At 31.4% G+C, this 21,851-nt stretch overlaps 1 protein-coding gene across 5 annotated transcripts; it reads right to left on the bottom strand.

Moving 5' to 3' along the window:
• Positions 1-21,764, bottom strand: LOC141697362 (SKP1-like protein 20). 5 transcript variants are annotated; one of them, XM_074501684.1, is made up of 15 exons: positions 21,500-21,757; positions 19,668-20,067; positions 19,491-19,568; positions 13,448-13,534; positions 10,684-10,781; positions 9,674-9,892; positions 9,103-9,300; positions 8,680-8,898; positions 8,109-8,306; positions 7,891-8,004; positions 7,712-7,796; positions 7,262-7,392; positions 6,978-7,123; positions 1,009-1,109; positions 1-341 (listed from the first exon to the last, which is right to left on the bottom strand). In XM_074501684.1, the coding sequence occupies exons 5-14, from the start codon at positions 10,717-10,719 to the stop codon at positions 1,019-1,021; spliced, it is 1,437 nt and encodes a 478-aa protein (XP_074357785.1). In that variant the 5' UTR covers positions 10,720-10,781; positions 13,448-13,534; positions 19,491-19,568; positions 19,668-20,067; positions 21,500-21,757; the 3' UTR covers positions 1-341; positions 1,009-1,018. The 5 variants fall into 5 exon arrangements, with proteins under 5 accessions (XP_074357785.1, XP_074357786.1, XP_074357787.1 ...); XM_074501685.1 differs by lacking the exon at positions 13,448-13,534 and having other exon boundaries at positions 19,668-19,717; positions 19,800-20,067; XM_074501686.1 differs by lacking the exon at positions 13,448-13,534 and having other exon boundaries at positions 19,668-19,717; positions 19,822-20,067.
• Positions 21,765-21,851: the final 87 nt, after the last annotated feature.

Genomic DNA, 21,851 nt, shown 5'->3' with positions numbered 1-21,851 from the left:
TATATTTAAGATATTTAAGCAATGTATTATAGGCGGCAAAAACTTAAATATCAGAATTGCACTTCAAAAAAAAACTACACATTGAAGTGAATAATTTAACTTTACATCTGGGCTTGAGCACAATGATTTCTTTTTCTACAATTATGATGAACTTCGTCCGTTCTAGACAGCTATACTTGGCACATGAAGCGAAGAAAATATACGACTAATTCACAATCAATCTCCACCGTCTTATGGTCAAAATCATTCGCCAAAAGTTATTCCCAATACATGTGAGCCATTCTCAGGAGGTCTTGACTGACAAATACAGATTACTGCCGATCATGCAAGAGGGTCTACTCCTGTCCATCCAAACATAGCACACATAAATAAGTGAAATATATGGATGAAAACATCCAAAAGTTCTTAGGGAACATGTATGTAATAAACATATAATGGAAGTAAGGGTTCAATCATTATATCGAACTAAAAGGGGAACAGAAAACAAAAAAATTAAGGGGACTTGTGCATCCTGCTTGAGACTACGTGATAAAAACTGTATTCCAACATGCATTACTTGTATTTTTAGATTATCTGTTCTATACCAAACCAATCATACTAAGATGCAATATTGACAGTATAAGAAGTGATTAATAGAAAAACAGTAGTGCATAAAAGACGAAGTAAATAGGGTTAAATGGCAATAAAAAGTTGGTGTGATGACAAAATACAACAGATTCTGAACACAAGTCATGTTCACCCTATTTTCAGGTCTTTAATCCCGTGTCATAATACAAAATATATATACGCTATTTACTTCTAAACCAACCATGAGCATGTAATATTTAATACATGTCTGAATATAATAAATTTAATGAAACATAAAAACGTGTTTATATAAATATGATGCATCGATTCTAAGTTTGCAGCTCTCTTTGGAAATTAGAATTGATGTTTCATATACATGTTACATGTGTAAATTTAGTAAACAGTATTGCACAACCTAAAAAAGGAATATAAATTTTGCACCTTAAATTTGTCATAATTTGTAACATGAAAAATCTGATTCCGGGTCTCCATAAATCTGAGCAGGATCTAAATTTAGTGACCGAGCAAATGCCTCTACTATCCTGCACAAGGCGAGAAGATATAAGGAACCATATATAATAAAAATAAAGTAAAAGGTATATATTATCCTAGCTTTCACAAGTGTTGAGAAGAAGGGCAACTCTTCTGTTTTCCTGAACCCCGAAACAACCGACCAAAGAGCACGCTAATATTAAAAAAAAGATTGTAGAACATTTGAAGCTGATAATATAGAAATTGATACCGAAGCTACTCCAATAAGCATGCAAAACAAAACTGCAAGTATTCCACAAGATAATGTATAAAACAGATACTGAAGTGAACCTTAACTATGTAAATATTATAAAGGAATGCTAATGAGGTGCAGAATTATACTTGCACTTCAGAGCCCTAGCATTAAGCATTGAACAACAATGTATCATTGTCGACGAAACCTATCTGACTAAAAATTACATGTCGGGAATGTGACGGGAACCTAACTGAGAGTAGAACGCTAACACAGTTTTGAGCGCACGCAGCATTCTAGAACTGGTTGTGGAGGCACAAGTACATTTCCAGGATCATTTCATAATAATAGCTGTTTCAGTATACTGAGAAGATGCAATTTAGTGATTCTTTCTAAAGAACCAAACCTAGAAAACTCATCAAGAACAAGTTTGTGGATGTGAGCTCGTTTTTCCTTGTGTGCAAGGGTATGCGCAATGCGCGTGAAAATGACACTATCAAGATTATTGAGCTAAAAGTGGGAAGTAAATAAACAGACGCAACCACGTGAAAGCTAAACTTAATTTTTTGAAGTAAATAAAGGGGCGCAACCCGGTGAAAGCTAAACTTAATTTTTCTGCGCAGTGCATGGATAGTTTCACACAAAGAATGAACACATAATTTTAAAAATGTGCATATTTATACGGCAAATGTCTTGCAAGCATACCAATAGTTTCACATTAAATTCCAGCTAAATAATAATAACATGCTTACACAATTTGCATTAATATTTCTATGCACATGTGGAATTTTCTTTTCATATTTAAAGAGACTCAACCACGTGAAAGCTAAACTTAATTTTTCTGTGCAGTGCGCGGACAGTTTCACACAAAGAATTAGCACATAATTTTAAAAAACTTAATAAATATAGTACATTGTACATATTTATACAGAAAATGTCTTGCAAGCATACCAATGGTTTCATAAAGTCCGGCTAAAGTAGATTACAGAAGTCCTTTAAAATTTTACGACATCATAAGTTTATTACATCAAGTCGATAACATAAAAATCAAATATGTAAATCTTCTAGTCAATAATTTTGCCAATATCTTATTATGAAACCATATGACATGGCTCGAACTTGTAGTCATTCCTATTTCCGAATTCTGATAGGGTCACATTTTACAACTGAATCTGACTTGCTAGCTAGGAGCTTCTGATATAACAGATATATACAATGTGAATTTCATTTCGAGTGTTTCTGGTGCTCTATATTCCAAATTTGATCACTTAACAATAATTTGACGTAAATAGATTAGCTGAAAAATGGAAAAGATGACAGAGAGATGGACAATGTGTTATTTCAATAATGCCCAAACATAATTATACCTACCAAAAAAAAATCCCTTGCAAAAATTCATGTAGGCAAGTATGCCAGAGGGTTCTACGTGCCTCCACCACCGGCTCCATCCTTTTTAAGTAAGTCTTCTCATCCGCTTATTTCAAAGAATAAAAAATAAGCGGGCGAGAAGATAAAGAGTTATACTTATTAAATTGAATCCTAGTTAAGATACACAAAAATTTATTAGAAGATTTACACTCATTATATGTAAGATATGTAATTATATTCTACACAGACATGCTCTAGAACTACCGCTCTCTCCCTTTTAAACCCTTGCTTGTCAATATACAAAGTTTATCAATGATAAGGCGGATAAAACACATAGGTATTCATAAACAAAGATGTACATGTAAAGCAAAGTTTCTTATTTAAAAAAGTAATATAATTGATATATTGATGAAAAAAGCAAAATAAAAAAGAACTGTAGGGGAATGTAAAAGAGTAATGTATGAATATGAACAGATGTTATAACGAGTGTATACATATTTGAGAGTTTGCATCAAATTTTAGGAGAAATAAATTAAAAAAATTATTTAAAATGTATCATGGAAAACATGTAAAAGTTTCTGTCTATAAATGCTGGAAACTGGTAATAAAATATTAAATGCTTTAAATGATTCCTAAACTTTGTTTTGGAAAAAAAATCCTTAAAGAAAATAAAGTACAAAGGCTTGTTAATACACTCCCGTTGCGAAAAAAAATCCTTAAAGAAAATAAAGTACAAAGGCTTGTTAATACACTCCCGTTGCAATAATTTATTGAAAAAGATTATCGAGTGTAGGCTGTGTAGCCCACTTACGTTAAAACTATTAATTGATTTGTATAATTTTTTCTTGGAAAAAAGAGTTACCATTTTTACTTTTTTTTTTAATTTCCATAGTAACTAATATCTCATGTTTCATCAAGGTAAATCTAGTAACCGCTAATTCACTTCCATCTCGTCCAACAAATTTTGTTTCTTATCAGTCTCTCTTCCGGATGGATCAAATCTGTTTTCCTAATATTTCACGGTTATATCCTTTAATAGGCGTGTTCTAGGTCTATATAACGAGAATCCAGTACTTTGGGTAATGTCAATTTGTTGATTGACTATATATTTTAATATAGGTATTTTGATTGGTTTACATAATGTATTAAGATAATACTCCTAGTACATAAAGCTAGTATAGCAGAGGGTTTCTCGAAAGAGGGAGTAGTAGTCAATCTAAATATTTTTAGTTCAGAGTAAAAGAGTAAAAGATGATAAGCGAAGGGTCAAAAGAGATATATAAATGAAAGTGATGATTTGATTTGCTTCCCTAAACCATACATTTTCTGAGGCAAATAACAAATCTTATTTTACAACTGGTAACATATATTCAATTCTAAGTATAATCAAATGAATCGGATTAACACTAGCTTAACAAAATCTCTAGAAGCCCCCGGGCAGATAAATTGTTAAAATATTGAATAAAGATTATGGCCTCGTTTGTTTCGTCAATTTTATAGTTACATGGAAATTTGAACTTCCTTGGAATTATGTTACTGCTATAAGTTACACCGTAATTAGAATTGTATGTGTTTGGTTTATTATCATGTAACTAGTGATTATGTAGTTACTTTTGTTAGGTATTAAATGATATTGTACTTGTTAACTATGTAACTTCTAGTGACCATACTTGAACTTGGTAACTAAATTCCTATATTTTGTAGGAACTACAAATACCATGGAACTTTAACTTCCTTTGTCCAATTTAAAATACATAAAACCAAACAGTGTAACTATTTTATAATCCAAGGAACTCCAAGTTACATAGTTGAGTTACATCGAAACAAACGAGATCCATATATCAGGTGGAAAAAATACGGGGTGGGACTATAACCAACTCTGGCAAAGAGCAACAACATGCAAGTATCAATTGATCCAACATTTCCAAGTTATTTGATTAAGTTAAAATTTATTATATGACATAAATAATATAAGACATAAGATAAATGCATAAAATGCATAAAATAGCACAAAGACGTGACATTTGAGAAATTAATGTGACAAAAGTTATATTCGAATTGAAGTATCTCCATTATAAAGCTATGAAAGAGGGATTGCAAAGCTAGAAGATATGAAAGAGGTATTGCAAAGCTAGAAGGAAAGGTGAAGAAGATGACGTGCATGGGAAAATATGTACCGCGTTCGGGATGTAAGAAATATTAAAATATCTTTAAGCTTTGACTATGGTCAATGAGTAAATTGCTTGTTTACACACTGTATTCTTTTTGTTTTGTGTTTTCATTTTTTTAATTCGGTAAAGTTAAAGTTACATGTGTCGTATATTTTTTAAAGATAGAAAACTTAAAAAAGATTTTACCAATTTAAATTGTGAAAAAAAAAATATTTTTTAATTCTTAATTTACTTGTCTTTACTGCATAAACATTATTGACAATTAACGAAATTTAATTATTTGATCAAGAAATCGTTTGCACTTAATTTGTAAATAGGTTGTATTTGTATTTAAAATTTATTGATACTTGCCTTAATTATCAGTGGTATAAAATTATTAACACTTTTTTTGTACCCAAACATCCCCTCGTAGTCGAAAGTTCCCTCGTACCCTACGTTACTCGGACTCTTCATTTTACCTTCGAATACACGTGTCGGACACTCGACACTCGGATATGGACACTTGAACTTTGACACTTTAGGCCAAAAACATGTATATATTTCGAAATGTTGTCGAGTCTGGTACTTGGATATGTGTCCATGTTGGATAATTCTAGTCGAGTAACATAACTCGTACCAGGTTCATCACATATAGCCTTCCACATATCCGTTTTCGCATACTCGTTTCGAATCTCATCCCATGTAACACCATATATATATATAGTACCCGTTTCAAAATCTCATCCCCTGTAACACCATATATATATGTATATATATTCTCTAATGAGACCCTCTTAGTATGAGAATTGAGACCAATCCACAAAACACCATTTACATATGGCAACCACCAACCCCACCCCGTAGAATTATATTTATATGTACCACCCTTAGCGTAGCAACATCACAATAACCAACCACCACAATAACCAACCACCACCACATCACTAGCATATACAACAACTAGCGATCGTTATCACCATCACATGTTCCGTTGTTGGTTGTTGCACTACCTACTCCTCAACCACTAACATCATCATCCCTTATCACCACAATTACAATCACTACCATTTACAATCGGCATCACCATCTACATCACTTACAAAATCTACTACACTACATACGAAATCATCAAATTTAAGACTAAATTACAAAAAAAAAAAAAATCAACTCAAATCACCAAATTTCAAGATGAATCACCAAAAAAAATCAAAGCAAAGTAAATCACCTAAAACCCAAATTTCAAGGTAAATGATAAATCACTTAAAGATTCAAAGCAAATCACTTAAAAACGTTGCCTCTTTGGCTCTCTAATACCTACCACCACAAATTCACCACAATCTTCGTCCTCACATCTATCCCACCACTGTAACCACCTCATCCAACAACCAAGATCTGGTGGGTTATGAATATGAGAAAAGTCACACATGGTATACAAATATTTTCAGCCAAAACATTGGCCGGATATAAGAATGACGACATAAGAAAAAATACTAAAAGATCAGAGAAACGTCGGTATCAGAGTCAACGATGACAGTTGTGAAACGACACAGATAGAGAGTGGTATGGCGATAGTGATTATAGTTTATTGTGGCATCGCCTTTTTGATGACAACGGTAGTATGGCAGCGATGTATGAAGAGTGGAGGGTGGAGATGCTGGGAAGAGAGAAGGAAATGGGGTAGAGAATAGAGACGAGGGAGTGAAAATAAACTAGATTATATTTGTGTATATATGATTTAATGTCAATTCAAAATTATGGGGCTGAGATTTGGTCTCAGTTCTTATTTTAGATAAGGTCTTATTTGAGTGTTTCTCTCTCTCTCTCTATATATATATATACATATATATATATATATATTCCATACAGGAATGAAGCATTTATAAAAGAATTAACCACTCAGTAATAGTAGCCCAATCAATCATGTGTAGTGAAAAATTATTATTCAGCTACCAAAATATGTATATTAAGTAATAAGATCCAAATCGATTGTAAATGACAAAAGTACTGTCAAAAAGATAAATAGAAATTTTTACATTTGGCAAAATACATGATACTGTATATTAAGAACAAGGATATAATACTGCAGTCAGATCCAAGGCAAAATGGTAACTTCAGGTATAACTAATTTAATTTCATGCTTAGAAGACCTAAAAGATTAACAGGCTAACCTAGTAGTCTCTGCTTCCTTCACAGGATCCCAGTTATCATAAAATGTGTCTTCATTGACATTGCAGATTTCATCTTGTGTGCCCAATAGATATACTGTTTCAGAGCCGGAACCACTAGAATTTGCAGAATCCATTGCATTTATAGCCTAGAAAAAGGTTAATGTTCATCTTCTTAGGAACTTAAAATTTTTCCAGCAACCATACAGTAACAACTAAACCGTATGCTATTGGGAAGAGGTGCAATCAGAAACTAACAATATCACAATAGAAATCATTTAGTTGACCTCGTCCTTTTTTTCAATGACTTTCTCTGAAGTAGAGGCTTTAGTAGAAGCAGCACGACTGGAAAATGTTTTCTTTAGCTCCTCCTGATTATTTTTATTTTTTTCCTTCGTAGTTTCGACCCCCTTGATATCTGCCAGAGTAACGGAACTTAAGTTTGCATCATGAAAAGCAAAAGCACCTAGCATCTTTCAAACTAAAATGTGCGACCGTAGCCTGTGATGCAATTATAAGCATTATTTTTCAAACAACTATCCAGACTTAACAGAGTACCAAAAGCATCACAAGAAGATGTCGTAAGATAATTAAACCATAAATAAATTCCATTACTTTTTAGTAAACAAAATAAGGCTTGTATATTGTGATGTGTGCACCTAGGTAGCATGCAAAGAGCTTCAGATGTATTGTTATTTAAGCCAGTAAAAAAGGTCTGCATACTAGAAAGAATGTACCTCCATCTCCATTAATGAATGATACGAGATCATTAACTTCACGAGTATCTTTATCTGGCTTAGGGTTTACTCCAGTCAAGAAGTCCTATCATTATAGTAAGTAATCAACAGTCAAATTTTTAAAAGAACTACGAATAAATTGCTTTTAATCTTTATCAGATGAAACATTCAAACTTCACCTTCAGCTCCTCTACGTTCTTCACTGATGACTTTCTCCTGTTAGAGTAGAGCTTTTTCAATAACCTCATTTGTGTTTCGTGATTAGGGCACTCCCGTGATTTCAACTTTTCGACCTGCACATTTGCTTAGTCAACATCAGATTAACAAAAGAAAGAAAACATGATATGTTTCACTGTTGGATATTAGACACTAAAATTTTTTGTTACAAGAAGAAAACCTCTGAAAGATCCTCAGTTATCTTTATGTTCAGCATACGGCCTAGCTCTTCAGTAGATTTATTACCAATCTTTTCGGCCAATGCTTTTTTGGTGCTTCCAAACAGTTGTCCCAGTTGCAGGTAGTTTGAAAGTATAAGCAACTCCAATAGACTTATTACATCCCTTTGGAGGAATGTCTCATCAAAACTCTTGTGCGCCTATTCAAAATGAAATCAACTCTAAAATAAATTTTTAATGTCCTTCATCCTATTGCAAAGGAAATTCTGCCACATATTATACCATGGGAATCAATTCTTTTATATTCACTTGCTTACATAGCTATGATCACTGCTTTAAATTCAACGAGTTACCTGAAACCTTAAATTCTGCACATTATTCAACCTTTTAAAGATGAACTTCTTGTATCCCCGTTCTAATTTTATAGGCAAATGTAAGGAAGTAGATTTTTTGTGATGCATTTTTTAATTTTAGTCATCGTATAGTTGGGAGAAGTATATATGATTTTACAACAGTCTTAGTCAATATAAGAAAAGGCATGCCGATCATAGGTTTCAAGCAATTATATCTAACCTCGTAGGAGTGGCGTCCTAGATGAAATCTGCAGTAGTCAATCACTAAACTCAAAGTAGTAGGTTTAACTTTTTCAGGTAGTGTTATAGGATTGTTCTTCGAAGATCCAACTCCTGACTTCATTTCATGAAGAATTTTGGGGCATGTTATTGCAACTTCACGTTCCACTACTTGTATGGAACCTTCAGCAGTTTGAATCCATGCATAGGATTCCATTGTCTAGAAACCACAATAAAGTATCATAAGAATAAAACCATATGAATTTAGCATACAGAGTTTACAAAGTCTATGGGCACTCCCGTGATTTCAACTTTTCGACCTGCCCATTTGCTTAGTCAACATCAGATTAACAAAAGAAAGAAAACATGATATGTTTCGCTGCAGGATATTAGACACTAAGAATTCTGGTTACAAGAAGAAAACCTCTGAAAGATCCTCAGTTATCTTTATGTTCAGCATACGGCCTAGCTCTTCAGTAGATTTATTACCAATCTTTTCGGCCAATGCTTTTTTGGTGCTTCCAAACAGTTGTCCCAGTTGCAGGTAGTTTGAAAGTTTAAGCAACTCCGATAGACTTGTTACATCCCTTTGGAGGAATGTCTCATCAAAACTCTTGTGCGCCTATTCAAAAGAAATCAACTCTAAAATAAATTTTTGATGTCCTTCATCCTATTGCAAAGGAAATTCTGCCACATATTATACCATGGGAATCAATTCTGTTGTTTTCACTTGCTTACATAGTTACTGATCACTGCTTTAAATTCAAAGACTTACCTGAAACCTTAAACTCTGCACATTATTCAACCTTTTAAAGATGAACTTCTCGTATCCCCATTCTAATTTTATTGGCAAATGTAACGAAGTAGATTTTTTGTGATGCATTTTTTAATTTTAGTCATCTTATAGTTGGGAGAAGTATATATGATTTTACAACAGTCTTAGTCAAGATAAGAAAAGGCATGCTGATCATAGGTTTCAAGAAATTATATCTAACCTCGTAGGTGTGGCGTCCTAGATGAAATCTGCAGTAGTCAATCACTAAACTCAAAGTAGTAGGTTTAATTTCTTCAGGTAGTGTTATAGGATTGTTCTTCGAAGATCCAACTCCTGACTTCATTTCATGAAGAATTTTGGGGCATACTTTTGCAACCTCACGGTCCACTACTTGTAAGGAACCTTCAGCAGTTTGAATCCATGCATAAGATTCCATTGTCTAGAAACCACAGTAAAGTATCATAAGAATAAAACCACATGAATTCAGCATACAGAGTTTATAAAGTCTATGGCAGTGAAGACATAATATGTATGCTGCATTGGATCTCATTTTCAACACAAATACTTCAGACATGTTAGGTACCCCATGGAGCCTCCATAAATTTTAATCAAAATCACTACACAGTTTTGTAGTTTTTTGTATTATTACTGATGTATCTATTAGTAACACGGGCAAAATAAATTACTTATTTTGTGTTCTTTTTAAGTATGGAATATATGGGCACTAATTTTTAATTATAAAATACCATACTCAGCCTTACCAAAATTTACTTTAAAATAAAACACAAAAGGATACCAACATTAGAAGAAATAATAGAGCCAAACTTTTTCTGCTATACACCTTTTTCAATTAAATAAGTAAAATTCAGGGTAATTGATATAAAATATTTTCAAAATCACAATTTAACCCCAACAAAAATGAGACATAGTTTTTCAAGTGAGCGATAAATCTAAACACAAAACAACCCTGAACTGACAATATTAAGTAAAAGATGAAACTCTTCTACTATTAAGCTTTAAGATTGCCAGTTGTCACAACTTACACGGTGAAAAAGATTTAATCAAGTAATAACATAGCGGAGGGAGACACGGCACAGAAAGAAAATCTTTGATATCAAAGAAAGTCATTCTGTTAATTTCTCAGTACATTATATCATAAGGGCAAAATACTTAAATAACATATTAAATAGGATAAATTAAGAATGCAGAGGGATCATAATACAACAGTACCACGGGTTTCTTCACTTCTCTTTCAGCTTTAGACATGGTATTGGCAACAAGGTTGTCTGACAGATTCTGTTCTCTTCACTTTACTATTTAAATGTGACCTGTGTTGCAAGAAGATTTAAACAATCAAATAAAATTAGATATATGAGCAAAAAGTTGCAGTGGAGATTGACATAGAGATTACCAGATGTGACAGATAATAGATGGGTCTGTTGTATTTATCTTGAAGCATATGGATATCAAGAAATTCGGTAAACTTACAAAACGCATATTCGTTTAGACATCATAATCTTTAATGACTGACTTTTAAATGCATGTCAAGATAAAAGTTTCATCATTTTCAGTGGAAGTTTCAAAATTAAACTCTTAATAACATTGCATAGTAGTAGGTAGTAGGTAGAGGATCAATGCATTTAAGATGGGTGACGAATAAGTGAATAAATTTACTATTTTATTATTACTGTCAACGCACTTTAAACTAATTTATTTATATATACCTATATTACATAATAGTAATCTAGTATAAATAATTATGATCCTCAACTAAAATTGCCAAAACGTTAATGGGCTAAATAGTTAGCAGATTGCATTTAATTCAATGGAGCTACTACCAGTACTACCTATGTTGGACTTTTTGACATGCATCTTGAGGTGTAAAAATAATATTTACAATAAAGATAATGTTATATATGAGTATTACCTTTTACATCTTATAATAAATTACGTGCCAAAAAAGTCAAACGTATATTAAATTAAAATAGAGGGAGTGCCGAATGCTATGAGAGCAGAACGTGTATACTATACACACACGGGGTCCCGCAACTGACAGCTATTTTCTACGAGCCTTATCCTAGCGCATAACATCTCCTCTTGGCAATCAGAGGTTAAGGATACAAACATCATAGGTGGCATGTGTGTGCGAGTAGTTAAAATTCTAGAATTGACATTGACTAAGAAAAGTTTGCTACCACACGAACTTTATTGTGCACTTTCAGAAAAAAAGCAAGTGTATGGAAAAGAGAAAGACTCAAACTTGAAGAGCTAAGAAAAAGTTGAGACAAAAAGGACCAATATTTTATCCACCACTTTGTATATTAATCAAGGTAATAGGAACTAGAAGCATCAAACACTATATCAGACGTAAGAAAGAGCGAATGAACATCAAAAGCTAGACTTATTTCAGATGAACATCAACACGCAACATGATATCTCAATTATCAACATAAATTATACAGAAATATCCCTTCATGTCCCAAGTAAACTGATAGCGATAAATTTAAAGCAGACGTATAGAACATGCAAATCAACCATACAAACTAGGTGTTTTAATCAGACCTGAGACAAATGACTGGAGTATGTATGTGCGGTGGAACCTTTTCCAAAAAAACTCTTGTTTCTCTCTCTCAGATCAACTAGCTTTCTTTATATAAGAATATTAATATGTTGTATGTATACATAAAATCACAAAATTAAGTATTGCTTCTTGTATATAAACTTATTGGATTCTGAGAAAGGGTATATTACTACCTAATTTATTTGTTTTTATATTAAACATGCAAAAAATACATAAAAGAGTCTCCAAGTAATGGGTCCTACCAATTAAACTAGTCTAAAAGTTATGAGATATGTGAAACAGAGGTTGTTTTAGCTAGCTAAAAAGCTTGGGAAATGTTATTTTAAGTAAAAGTTGGGGCCCTCAACTTTTTATTGGAACTATTATAAGATGACAAAAGTTTTCTGAAGAGTGGGTCCGATTAGTGCGTCATTTGGGACTATAAGGAACATCCCTCGTAAAGGTATATTTATTTTGTCTCGCTCACACATGTGAATCTTTTTTAAAGAGCAAGAAATGGTTCTAAAAACCAAAACGTTAAAAAGAGCAGAAATTATGAAGGCAAAAAGAGATGTTGCTAAAAGTGGGCTAAATTTTGATTTATAATTTTGTGTATTATTATTGAACAATGAATGTAAACTAAGCAATTAATATATATGAAATTTTGGATAACCCAAATTACATAATGACATACACAATATTTCTGTTTAAAATTTATAAACAAATTTGTAAATAAACCAAATATAGATAGTCTGATTTAAATAATATTAATAATCAAATTTGTAAATAAAGTAAAATACGTAGTCTGATCTTAATTTATCGGTGCCGGAAACTATGATTTAAGGAGCAAACAAAAATGGATATGAAATAACAAAGGGACAAGATCTTGTTGGTATACCATAGAAACAACGATTATAACTTTTGAATCACGAGGACTACTTGGCAATTAGTTGTGGGAATATTTTAGTAAGATCTTCCTTTTCTCCCAAAAAAATCTACATAATAATTTATTTAAACATTTGTACAATTATACACACACACATATATATATACACAATATATTTATACTATATTATTAAAGCCAAAACATTAAAAGTTTGTCGGTTTGGTTTAAGATAGGTCATTCTTTTCAATAAAATAACTAAATAAATAACAATATTATAATCAATAATAACTAACCATTCAATTAATGTTTCTAACTAAAAAACATTATATATTACATCTTTCTAATGTAAAACCTCCAAAAAACACCAAGGCCTTGCTCCCGAGTTGTTATTTGGGAAGGAAGTGACAAGGAAGTAAAGTACTTTCATCCCAAAAATGGGATGGAAGTTTTGGAGTGAAAGTATGTAAAATTTACATTCAACACCACTTGCTTTCGTTCCTTTTAAAAATTCGGGAGCACGATTAAGAATAAAAGTGAAACTATTTTACCTAATTTCCACTTGTTTTCCACCCTTTTTAAAACTCTTCAGCAAGGGGCAAGTATCCCCGCATCAATTGCAATCATTAATCAAATTTCTGTAAACAAATCCGTGAAAAACACCCATAATATCAATTACACCTATATCAATAACAATCATCAGTCACTTAAATATTTAAAAAAACAAACTCATGCATTGCAGTGTTTATAACCTAGTATTCAGTATATACATAAAACTGGATCGTCACCTTGTTGATGCTGCTTGCATAGCGCATCTGTTATATGTAAACTTTATTATAATATTTCGATTATACTAAAAAGTTACGAAGTGCTTAAAGGAAGTAATCTATTTTACCATCATTAGAAATGTACCTTCAAATCATCACAACTCCGAGACAAATAGGACCCATTATTATATAATTTTGTTTGTCTTTTGTTGCTTTTCTTTAAAGGTTGGCCTCCACTTATTTCCGTGCTTTTTCGTTAAAAATATTAGCTATTTAGCACTTCTAACATTTAGTTATATGGGTGGACCTCAATGAATGAATGAATATCCCTGAGACCGAGAAATTCATCATCTATTCTATTATGCTGGAATCGAGAAAAAAATATTATTTTCATCGAAGTCATTCATTTATCTAAACTTTATTTATCAATATTCTACAATATCTTACTGGCCTTTATATCTACACAAAATTTCACAACATACTTATAACTTTTTAGCGTTATAACGTTTTAGCCGACCTACCTCAAATTTATGCTTTTAGGGGTCATTTGATAACCCATGAACCAGACTGGAGCTGGACAAGACAGTCATTCAGCTTGTTTGTTTGATATCTTTCTGTCCTGAACGATACCATTTTGATCCAAATTTAGCTGAACGACACTACCAAAATTTTCTAGCTGAAGGGTTCATATCATTGTATCAGTGAGTATTACCTATATTTACCTGCTAAACTCTATTATTATGATTATTATTATAATTCTTTAAGGCACTTTTTTTTATTAATTTATCTCAAATACTTGTTTGTTTATTGTACCCATTGATACTTAACTCATCTCCCTTATATGTATGAAAATTATATATAATCTTATTTCTCAATAATAAAGCGATATGTGTGTATATATTTATTTATCAGTAAAAATGATAAAATATAATTTAACAAATATTAAAAAATTATATTTTTTGTCGATAAATAAATTTACTGCACTTATAATCAAATAATAATTAGTTCTTATAGCCATAAAAGTATTAATGCTATGAATTATTTATATGGCATGTTAAGAAAAAATTAAATACTATTTAATCATTCAGAACATTTATTTATCAAATGATCCCGGTCATTCACGGTTCAGATTTATCAATCATTCAGAAATTTGATCTATTCAGAATTAGTCATTCACATTTAACAAATGATCCCTTAGTAATTTTTTAATATAATAAACATTATTCTTAACAAAGTAAAAACTAAAAAAACCGGTCTCCATATGATAATTTTTGTAACCTTTCAATTTTTATTTTTGTATGGACCTAACTCCAATTTAAACAATTACAATTTAAACAATTAGTAAGTTCATCCCCATTATGAGAACGTTTCTTGTAAAGTTATTATTACATATCTTGAAAAATAGGATTCACTAATTACAATTGAATTTCTAAAAGTTAATAGGACCTACCTCTAAGTTAGGTTTCTAGTGAACATCCATGAAATTATTAGATCTAATGGGACCTCCCTCTGTACACATTTCTCATCATCCTTCCATTTTCTTAACTTTGTTAGTGCATATTTCTAATAAAATAACTTATTTGCTTTATCATAAATAAATAATATCAAATCATGAATATCAGACGAATAGGACTAACTAGTAAGAGTTCCTTTCGAACTTTTAATGAGACATGCCTCTCACCACTGGGCATATTCTTTAAAATAATACTCCCTCCGTCCCTCCACGTTCTTTACGTTGGGGGACGGGGGCTCTACAAGCATTTTAAGCCTCATATAAAGTATAGTTCCCTAAATCATTTTAAATTTTTTTTTTGTCTAAATAAAAATATAATGTCAAAATTTTAATACAAAAAAAAAAGAAAATTTTAACAATAAATTATGGAACTATACTTTATAATAGCCTTAAAATGTGTGTCAATCATGAGAAAAAAACTGTAAACAAATGAGTAGCATGGAGAAAGTATTACATATTATTTGGTCATTTGAACTTAGACTATTAAAGTAGAAATATGAACTTTTGAAAGTATGTACCTATATATAATTGTTGTAAAGCACTTCAAGTGGTATAGTATGGTGGGTTGTCACCCGGTCCCAATCTAGTATAACATAAAAAAATTAAAGATTGGAAAACAATTTTTACAAGTTCAAATAAATAACACTACTTTTATTATATATAAATTGAAAAGAAATTCTAAAAATTTAAAAGAATAACACCACTTATATTAAATACAAGTTAAAACAATATATTTCATAAAATATTATTCAATAATATTTTCATGTTGCGTGAATTAACAATGCAAGTAAAAAATATTAACTAAAATTATATATATATAATAGAAAAAGGGTAATGGCCCCATATGCCTCAAATCAAAAGAAACAGCACCCTAAATACCTCATTGCACATATATAGCCCAAATTGCCTATTTTATTAATTAAGGGGAATCACACAACATATTACACATATGTGGTATAGCGTGCAACGTATTCTATAGACATGTCTAACATCAGCAATTACGTAACTTCAGTTCTGCGGTGGCGGTGCAGGTGCAGCGACTTGTTGCTATGATACGTCAAGACATCTCATTACCAAATCACTGACCCCACAAATTATATTTATAGTAAAAGAGAAGTGCAACCATTTAGACTCGGCTTCGATCCCACCCACATATTAATCGGGAAGAAAAAGTAACAAAGAGTGCATTTACTAGGATTATTAAACAAATGCATTTAAGTGCCTTTGCAATGGCACTTTATTAAGCAACTAGAATGACTTGCCTAACTTTCATAACAAAATTATTAAAAAGTTTTGGGAGGTTACGATAGGCCCTCCATATAAGTGTTACGAACAACACCATGTTGCATTAGCTGTACAGTGACTTACATGTTTTATATAGTAATATTTTATATTTAATATGCTATTTCGTGGACCTTGTGACGGCACTTCTCTCGACGTTTTAAGTGGGCATTCTCAGACAAGTTCTTGAATAAGGGTATTTGGGGTCGTTGAATACCAAACTGTGGTATTTTGATCATTTTCTCTAATTTAAAGTTGTTATTATATTATGTTATGTCATAATTGTCGAAAGAATATGAAAAGTAAACAGATTTAAAAAAATTGAAAAGAAATTCCACAAATTGAAATAAACAAAACTCTCGATTACAAGGTAAAAAAAACTCTAATCGATAAAAAAAAATTAAGGAAATTTTTATACATATAAATATAATTTCAAATAAAAAATACAAGTTAAACTAAGATAATAGAACTTGTTCTAAAATGTATGATATCTAAAAAAACAACAATATTTTTTTCAAAAAGGATTATATAAGTGTATATAACTTAAAATTCCAAATATTTAAAAATAATTTGTAAATATTTGGGTTGGGCACGATATACGGATGTTATAAAAGTAGGTAAAGTGGTGGGACCTATTATCTTTTTGTGTAAAATGAGTAAAGTGGAGGAAAGCAGCAAATAAAATTAATTTATACATTTTACAATTTTCTGCTTTTGAAAATTTTAGAAATGAGAAAAACATCCAAAGGAAAATGTAAACATATGGTTGACATAGTCAATATAAAATTTCAGAAACATAAAATATACTTAATAAATAAATTTTATAAGATATTCGTGCATCGCACCAGTACAAAGCTAGTAATATGTTAGACGTAATAAGATAGATAAGATTACTCTTTTAGACCACATTAAAATAATAATAACTAATAACAATTTTTTAAGCAATATAATGTTAGGTACAACTTACAAGTCAATTTTTATATGTACGATTAAAATATAAAAATTAAACTTTGTAATATAGTACGTCGAATTTACGATGAGGAACGGAGATGGAGATTTATATATTTTATTAATTAGCATATATGTATCGAGTTCGAAGATAACCAGAGTTCAAGCCAGCTCGTGAAGATAAATTATTTGTATATTTGTTTTAGATGTGGGCATAACAATTTATAAATTATGTAGGTTATTTTATAAGGGCCCAGTAATTTACGGGCCTGAGCCCATCAGAATAGTACTAGGGTATAAGTTTCTATACAAGTGACGTAATCCCCCACATATTACTTATAGTTGATTCTTCAATTATATTATTTCTATATAAAATGGATTGAAAACGATAAAGAGAAAAGAATACTTGCAGACCTCCAAACACATGTAAAATTTATGGCAATCATAAAACACTACCTCGCTACAGGATTTAGAACTACGTGTGTTATTCATTGGATCATTTATTTAACTAACTTGTTATGGACAAATAATTTATGAGCTTCATATTAATGTGATATCTTTAGCTATTTTACAATTATGTATTCGGTACGCTTTCCAAACGCGGGCGCACAGGAGTGGTTCTAATGCGGATCCAGGTCTCACCCTCTTGGTTTCTAAAATATCAGAATTTTTGGACATCGATCAAAATTTGGAGACAGGGTCCTGGGATTCGGCAATAACCTTCACATAAGTTAATTATACCTAGTTTTTATATACTTTACATTTTACATTTATAAATTTGTGCGTTCTGCCAATAAAAAAAAATATATATGTATATTTGTTTATGCCAATTTATAGCACAAATAAAAAGGATAACATAGAACCTAGGAAGCACCGACACTAATACCGGGACACGGGGATTCGTCAATTATCAAAGTTTCCTTGATAATGGACATGGCAAAAAAAATAGTAATAAAAATATAAGATTTGTATGTGTCAAATATTGAACAACTTCATTCATAATAATAATAGAGTTTTTTTCATAATAAGCGATAAACTACTGTAAGATCTATTCCACATTTTCATTCAAATGATCATCTTGCGTAAAAGGAACAACTTCCACCTCCGGTTCATCGAGGAACAGATTTAGTGTTATATATATATTAGAAAGTAGAAGATTTAGTGTTATATACATATAGATGTATATATATATATATTTGATTGTATATATATAGGGTTCTGTATTTTATCAGATGAAAGATGAAGAGTGATGTTATAGAAGACAGAGAGACGTGAAATTAGGGTTAATATAAGATGGTTTTGGGCTTTTTTTATATGGGTCGTGTCGGTCGCGTTTGTGTGTCGACATGCTACATGGTGAGTCAGACACGTAGATGTATATATATATATTTGATTGTATATATATAGGGTTCTGTATTTTATCAGATGAAAGATGAAGAGTGATGTTATAGAAGACAGAGAGACGTGAAATTAGGGTTAATATAAGATGGTTTTGGGCTTTTTTTATATGGGCCGTGTCGGTCGCGTTTGTGTGTCGACAAGCTACATGGTGAGTCAGACACGTACTCATCCGTGTCGGTGCCGAGTCGCCGTGTCGGGCCGACACACATACGAAAGTCTTTTTGGAGTGTCGGTGCTTCCTAGCATAGAAATACTAATTTATAGACATCCCAATCATAGGGAGGAAGGATCTGACTCAGATCCCATACATAAACACAAGTTGTACGAGGCCTTATAACACGCATGTTATGTTCGGTCGACACTAGTATGAGGGAAAAAATAAAGAGTTCGGGTAACGAGAACCCAATCACAAAAAAACTATTCATTGCGATAAAACATGCATGTCTACATAAAACAATTTACATATACATTTTTCTTTATAATGGTCAAGATATAGGCCATTCAATCTAAACAAGAAGTTCATACTAGAAGGTAATCATTTTATTAGTTAAGTACAAAAAGATGTGAAAAGTCAACATGAGCTCACCATTTTAAAAGTTTAGCATCAAACATTTTGACTAAACTTTTCTTAGGTAGACAAATAAAACTAACACAGAAAATCAGTACAATTCAAACAATTTGTACCTTGTAAGATCTGTGTAGATTGCTCTGTCCAATTTGCACAGCTGAGGACCCGTCGTTTGAGATGCCATCTATAATTAGCTGGAAAAAAAATCCCATGAATTAGCTAATGAATTTCTATGGAACCTTGATATATTTATACCTCAATATTTAAAAGGTCGTGTATCGTAGATGTTGCACCTGCACTTAATTCCTCACAAATTTTAAATCCATACATATCCATTAAGATCCTGACCAGCAAAGAAATGAATATTATAGTAGCAACATGTGTCAAGTATCAGGAGGTTATTAAGGTCTACACTGAATCACAACCTATATATACGGAAGGATATACATTTACATCTTGAGGATGTCATGCCCCTTTAATTTGCGATCCCACCAATTCTGTGGCATTCAGACTTAATACACGCAGGAACGGATATACCAATAGTTGCCAATAAGATTTTCCAAGTAAAGGCATGCATAACTGAGAATGAAGCATAAATGACACCATTCATCTGAGCTATGGTTTTCAATTTCAAACTACACCAATGAAGCATCCATGAGACTATCCATTTGAGCAATGGTTTCCAATTGCAAACTACACCAAAGAAGATGAAGATGCCAGTTACGGGAAAGAATTTAACAGAACACAATTTCACTTAGCAGGGAGGGGTTGGTTGACCATTATAGATAGCCAGATAGGTCAGTTTCAATGTTGAACATACATCTCACCTTTATTGTGACAAAGAATAATTAAATATATAAAAAATAATCTAGGTACCATCACATACATAGAAAAAACAAAAGAAAAAACTAAAAAGGATGCCTATGAAAAAGCATTATAAAGTGTCAACCAGAAAACTAATGTTGCATGCCAAAGACATATTTGGACAACAGATATATCACAAGGATATGTTAGGTATGGGTCATTTTGAATTGACTGCTAGAACGAATATACTAGAATGATTATTGACAACCTGAAAATGTTGATACTAGTATAAAACATCATTCGTATCTATCACCAATTCTTGGTACTAGCTTATATCATTTTCGGTGCACAGGTAACTTTTAGTATTTTTTATAATTTTTGTATTTTAATATTTGTTTATATAATGCATCTGTTTTAGAGATATGTTCAAATTAGAATAGTTATATGTGCTTTAATTAATAAGTTAGTAAAGCAAGTACGCTTTTATATTGGAATAGTTACATGTGTTACAATTTAAAAAAGTTTAAATATAATTAAGTGTAAAATAAGTTTCTTTAGTTATTGGGCCAGTTAAAATAGGTTTTTGAAATGAGTAGGTTTGGACGTGTTTAAATTAGCTTGTTAAATGCCATACAATTGAAATAACTTTTAGTAAAATATATTTTAAAATAATTAATCCCGTAAAAGGGCCCAAATGTGTTTCAATTAAAATAACATTTAGTAAAACAGATTTTTAAATTAAATACGTCCGTATATTGGTCCAAATACCATCATCCGACCCCTTTAAAAGTTTTGAAGTTAATAATATACTACAGATATGTTAATAGTTTTCCACAGTAACAATCATCCTCTTCAAGAAACTGACATCAGTTCATCTCCAATTACCGCCTCTCATTAAGAAATCAAATTGGCTCTACTCTAAATTAGTTTCCACTTTGTCGAACATTGCAATAAGCACTTGACCTGTACACCGAACACTTTGATAGCAGCAAACTCGTTAACTAGGATCATCTATAGTGAATTCCCTTCTAATCGCTAATCTCAAGTTCAAAACACGGGGGAAACAAAAACATTACGCAAATAAGAACGTTATATCGAGTTCCATATATTCACAATTCAGTCACTTAACTGTAGGTGTGTAAACAAGTAGGTTCTCATTTCGATATTTGTACCTTAATGATGCTAAAACTCCTAAAAATATGTAATAAACTAAATACTTAATCAATATGAGCAGAATAATCATGATAAAGTATGAAACAAAATTAGGTTAAATCATTAATATAAGTAAGGTTAAAAAAGTGAAATTAGAGAGAATACATACAGATATTTTGTATGTATAGATGCTGCGAGATAGAAGCCAGCTTGAGTTAGTTGTGGAGGACCCACACTTCACCGCAGGAGCCATTTTTTTGGCGAACAAGCAGCGTTCAGATCAAACTTGTTTCTTCCGGTACAGTTATAAAATATGGCTAGTGTCTAATTTTGTTTTATTTACTATATTTTTGAAGGATATTTTAATACTCCTCTAAGTTGCCTTAATTGCATGTTAATTATTTTTTCAATTTTATTTTTATGAATAGAAGTTTAAGATTTAGATTTTTTATTTACAAAAAAAGTTTCCAAAATAATTAACAAATATATACGGTCAAAACACCTTAAAATATGTGTAAAAG

Source organism: Apium graveolens, chromosome 11 (assembly GCF_009905375.1).
Source record: "Apium graveolens cultivar Ventura chromosome 11, ASM990537v1, whole genome shotgun sequence".
Classification (NCBI taxonomy): domain Eukaryota; kingdom Viridiplantae; phylum Streptophyta; class Magnoliopsida; order Apiales; family Apiaceae; genus Apium; species Apium graveolens.
This window is presented reverse-complemented; position numbering and strand designations above follow the sequence as displayed.

Coding starts and splice junctions, on each gene's coding strand:
- LOC141697362 (XM_074501684.1), bottom strand. CDS start 10,719: ATGTCTAAAGCTGAAAGAGAAGTGAAGAAACCCGTG. Junction 9,893..10,683: donor GAGAAGTGAAGAAACCCGTG/GTACTGTTGTAT, acceptor TGTGGTTTCTAG/ACAATGGAATCTTATGCATG. Junction 7,797..7,890: donor AGAACGTAGAGGAGCTGAAG/GTGAAGTTTGAA, acceptor CTATAATGATAG/GACTTCTTGACTGGAGTAAA.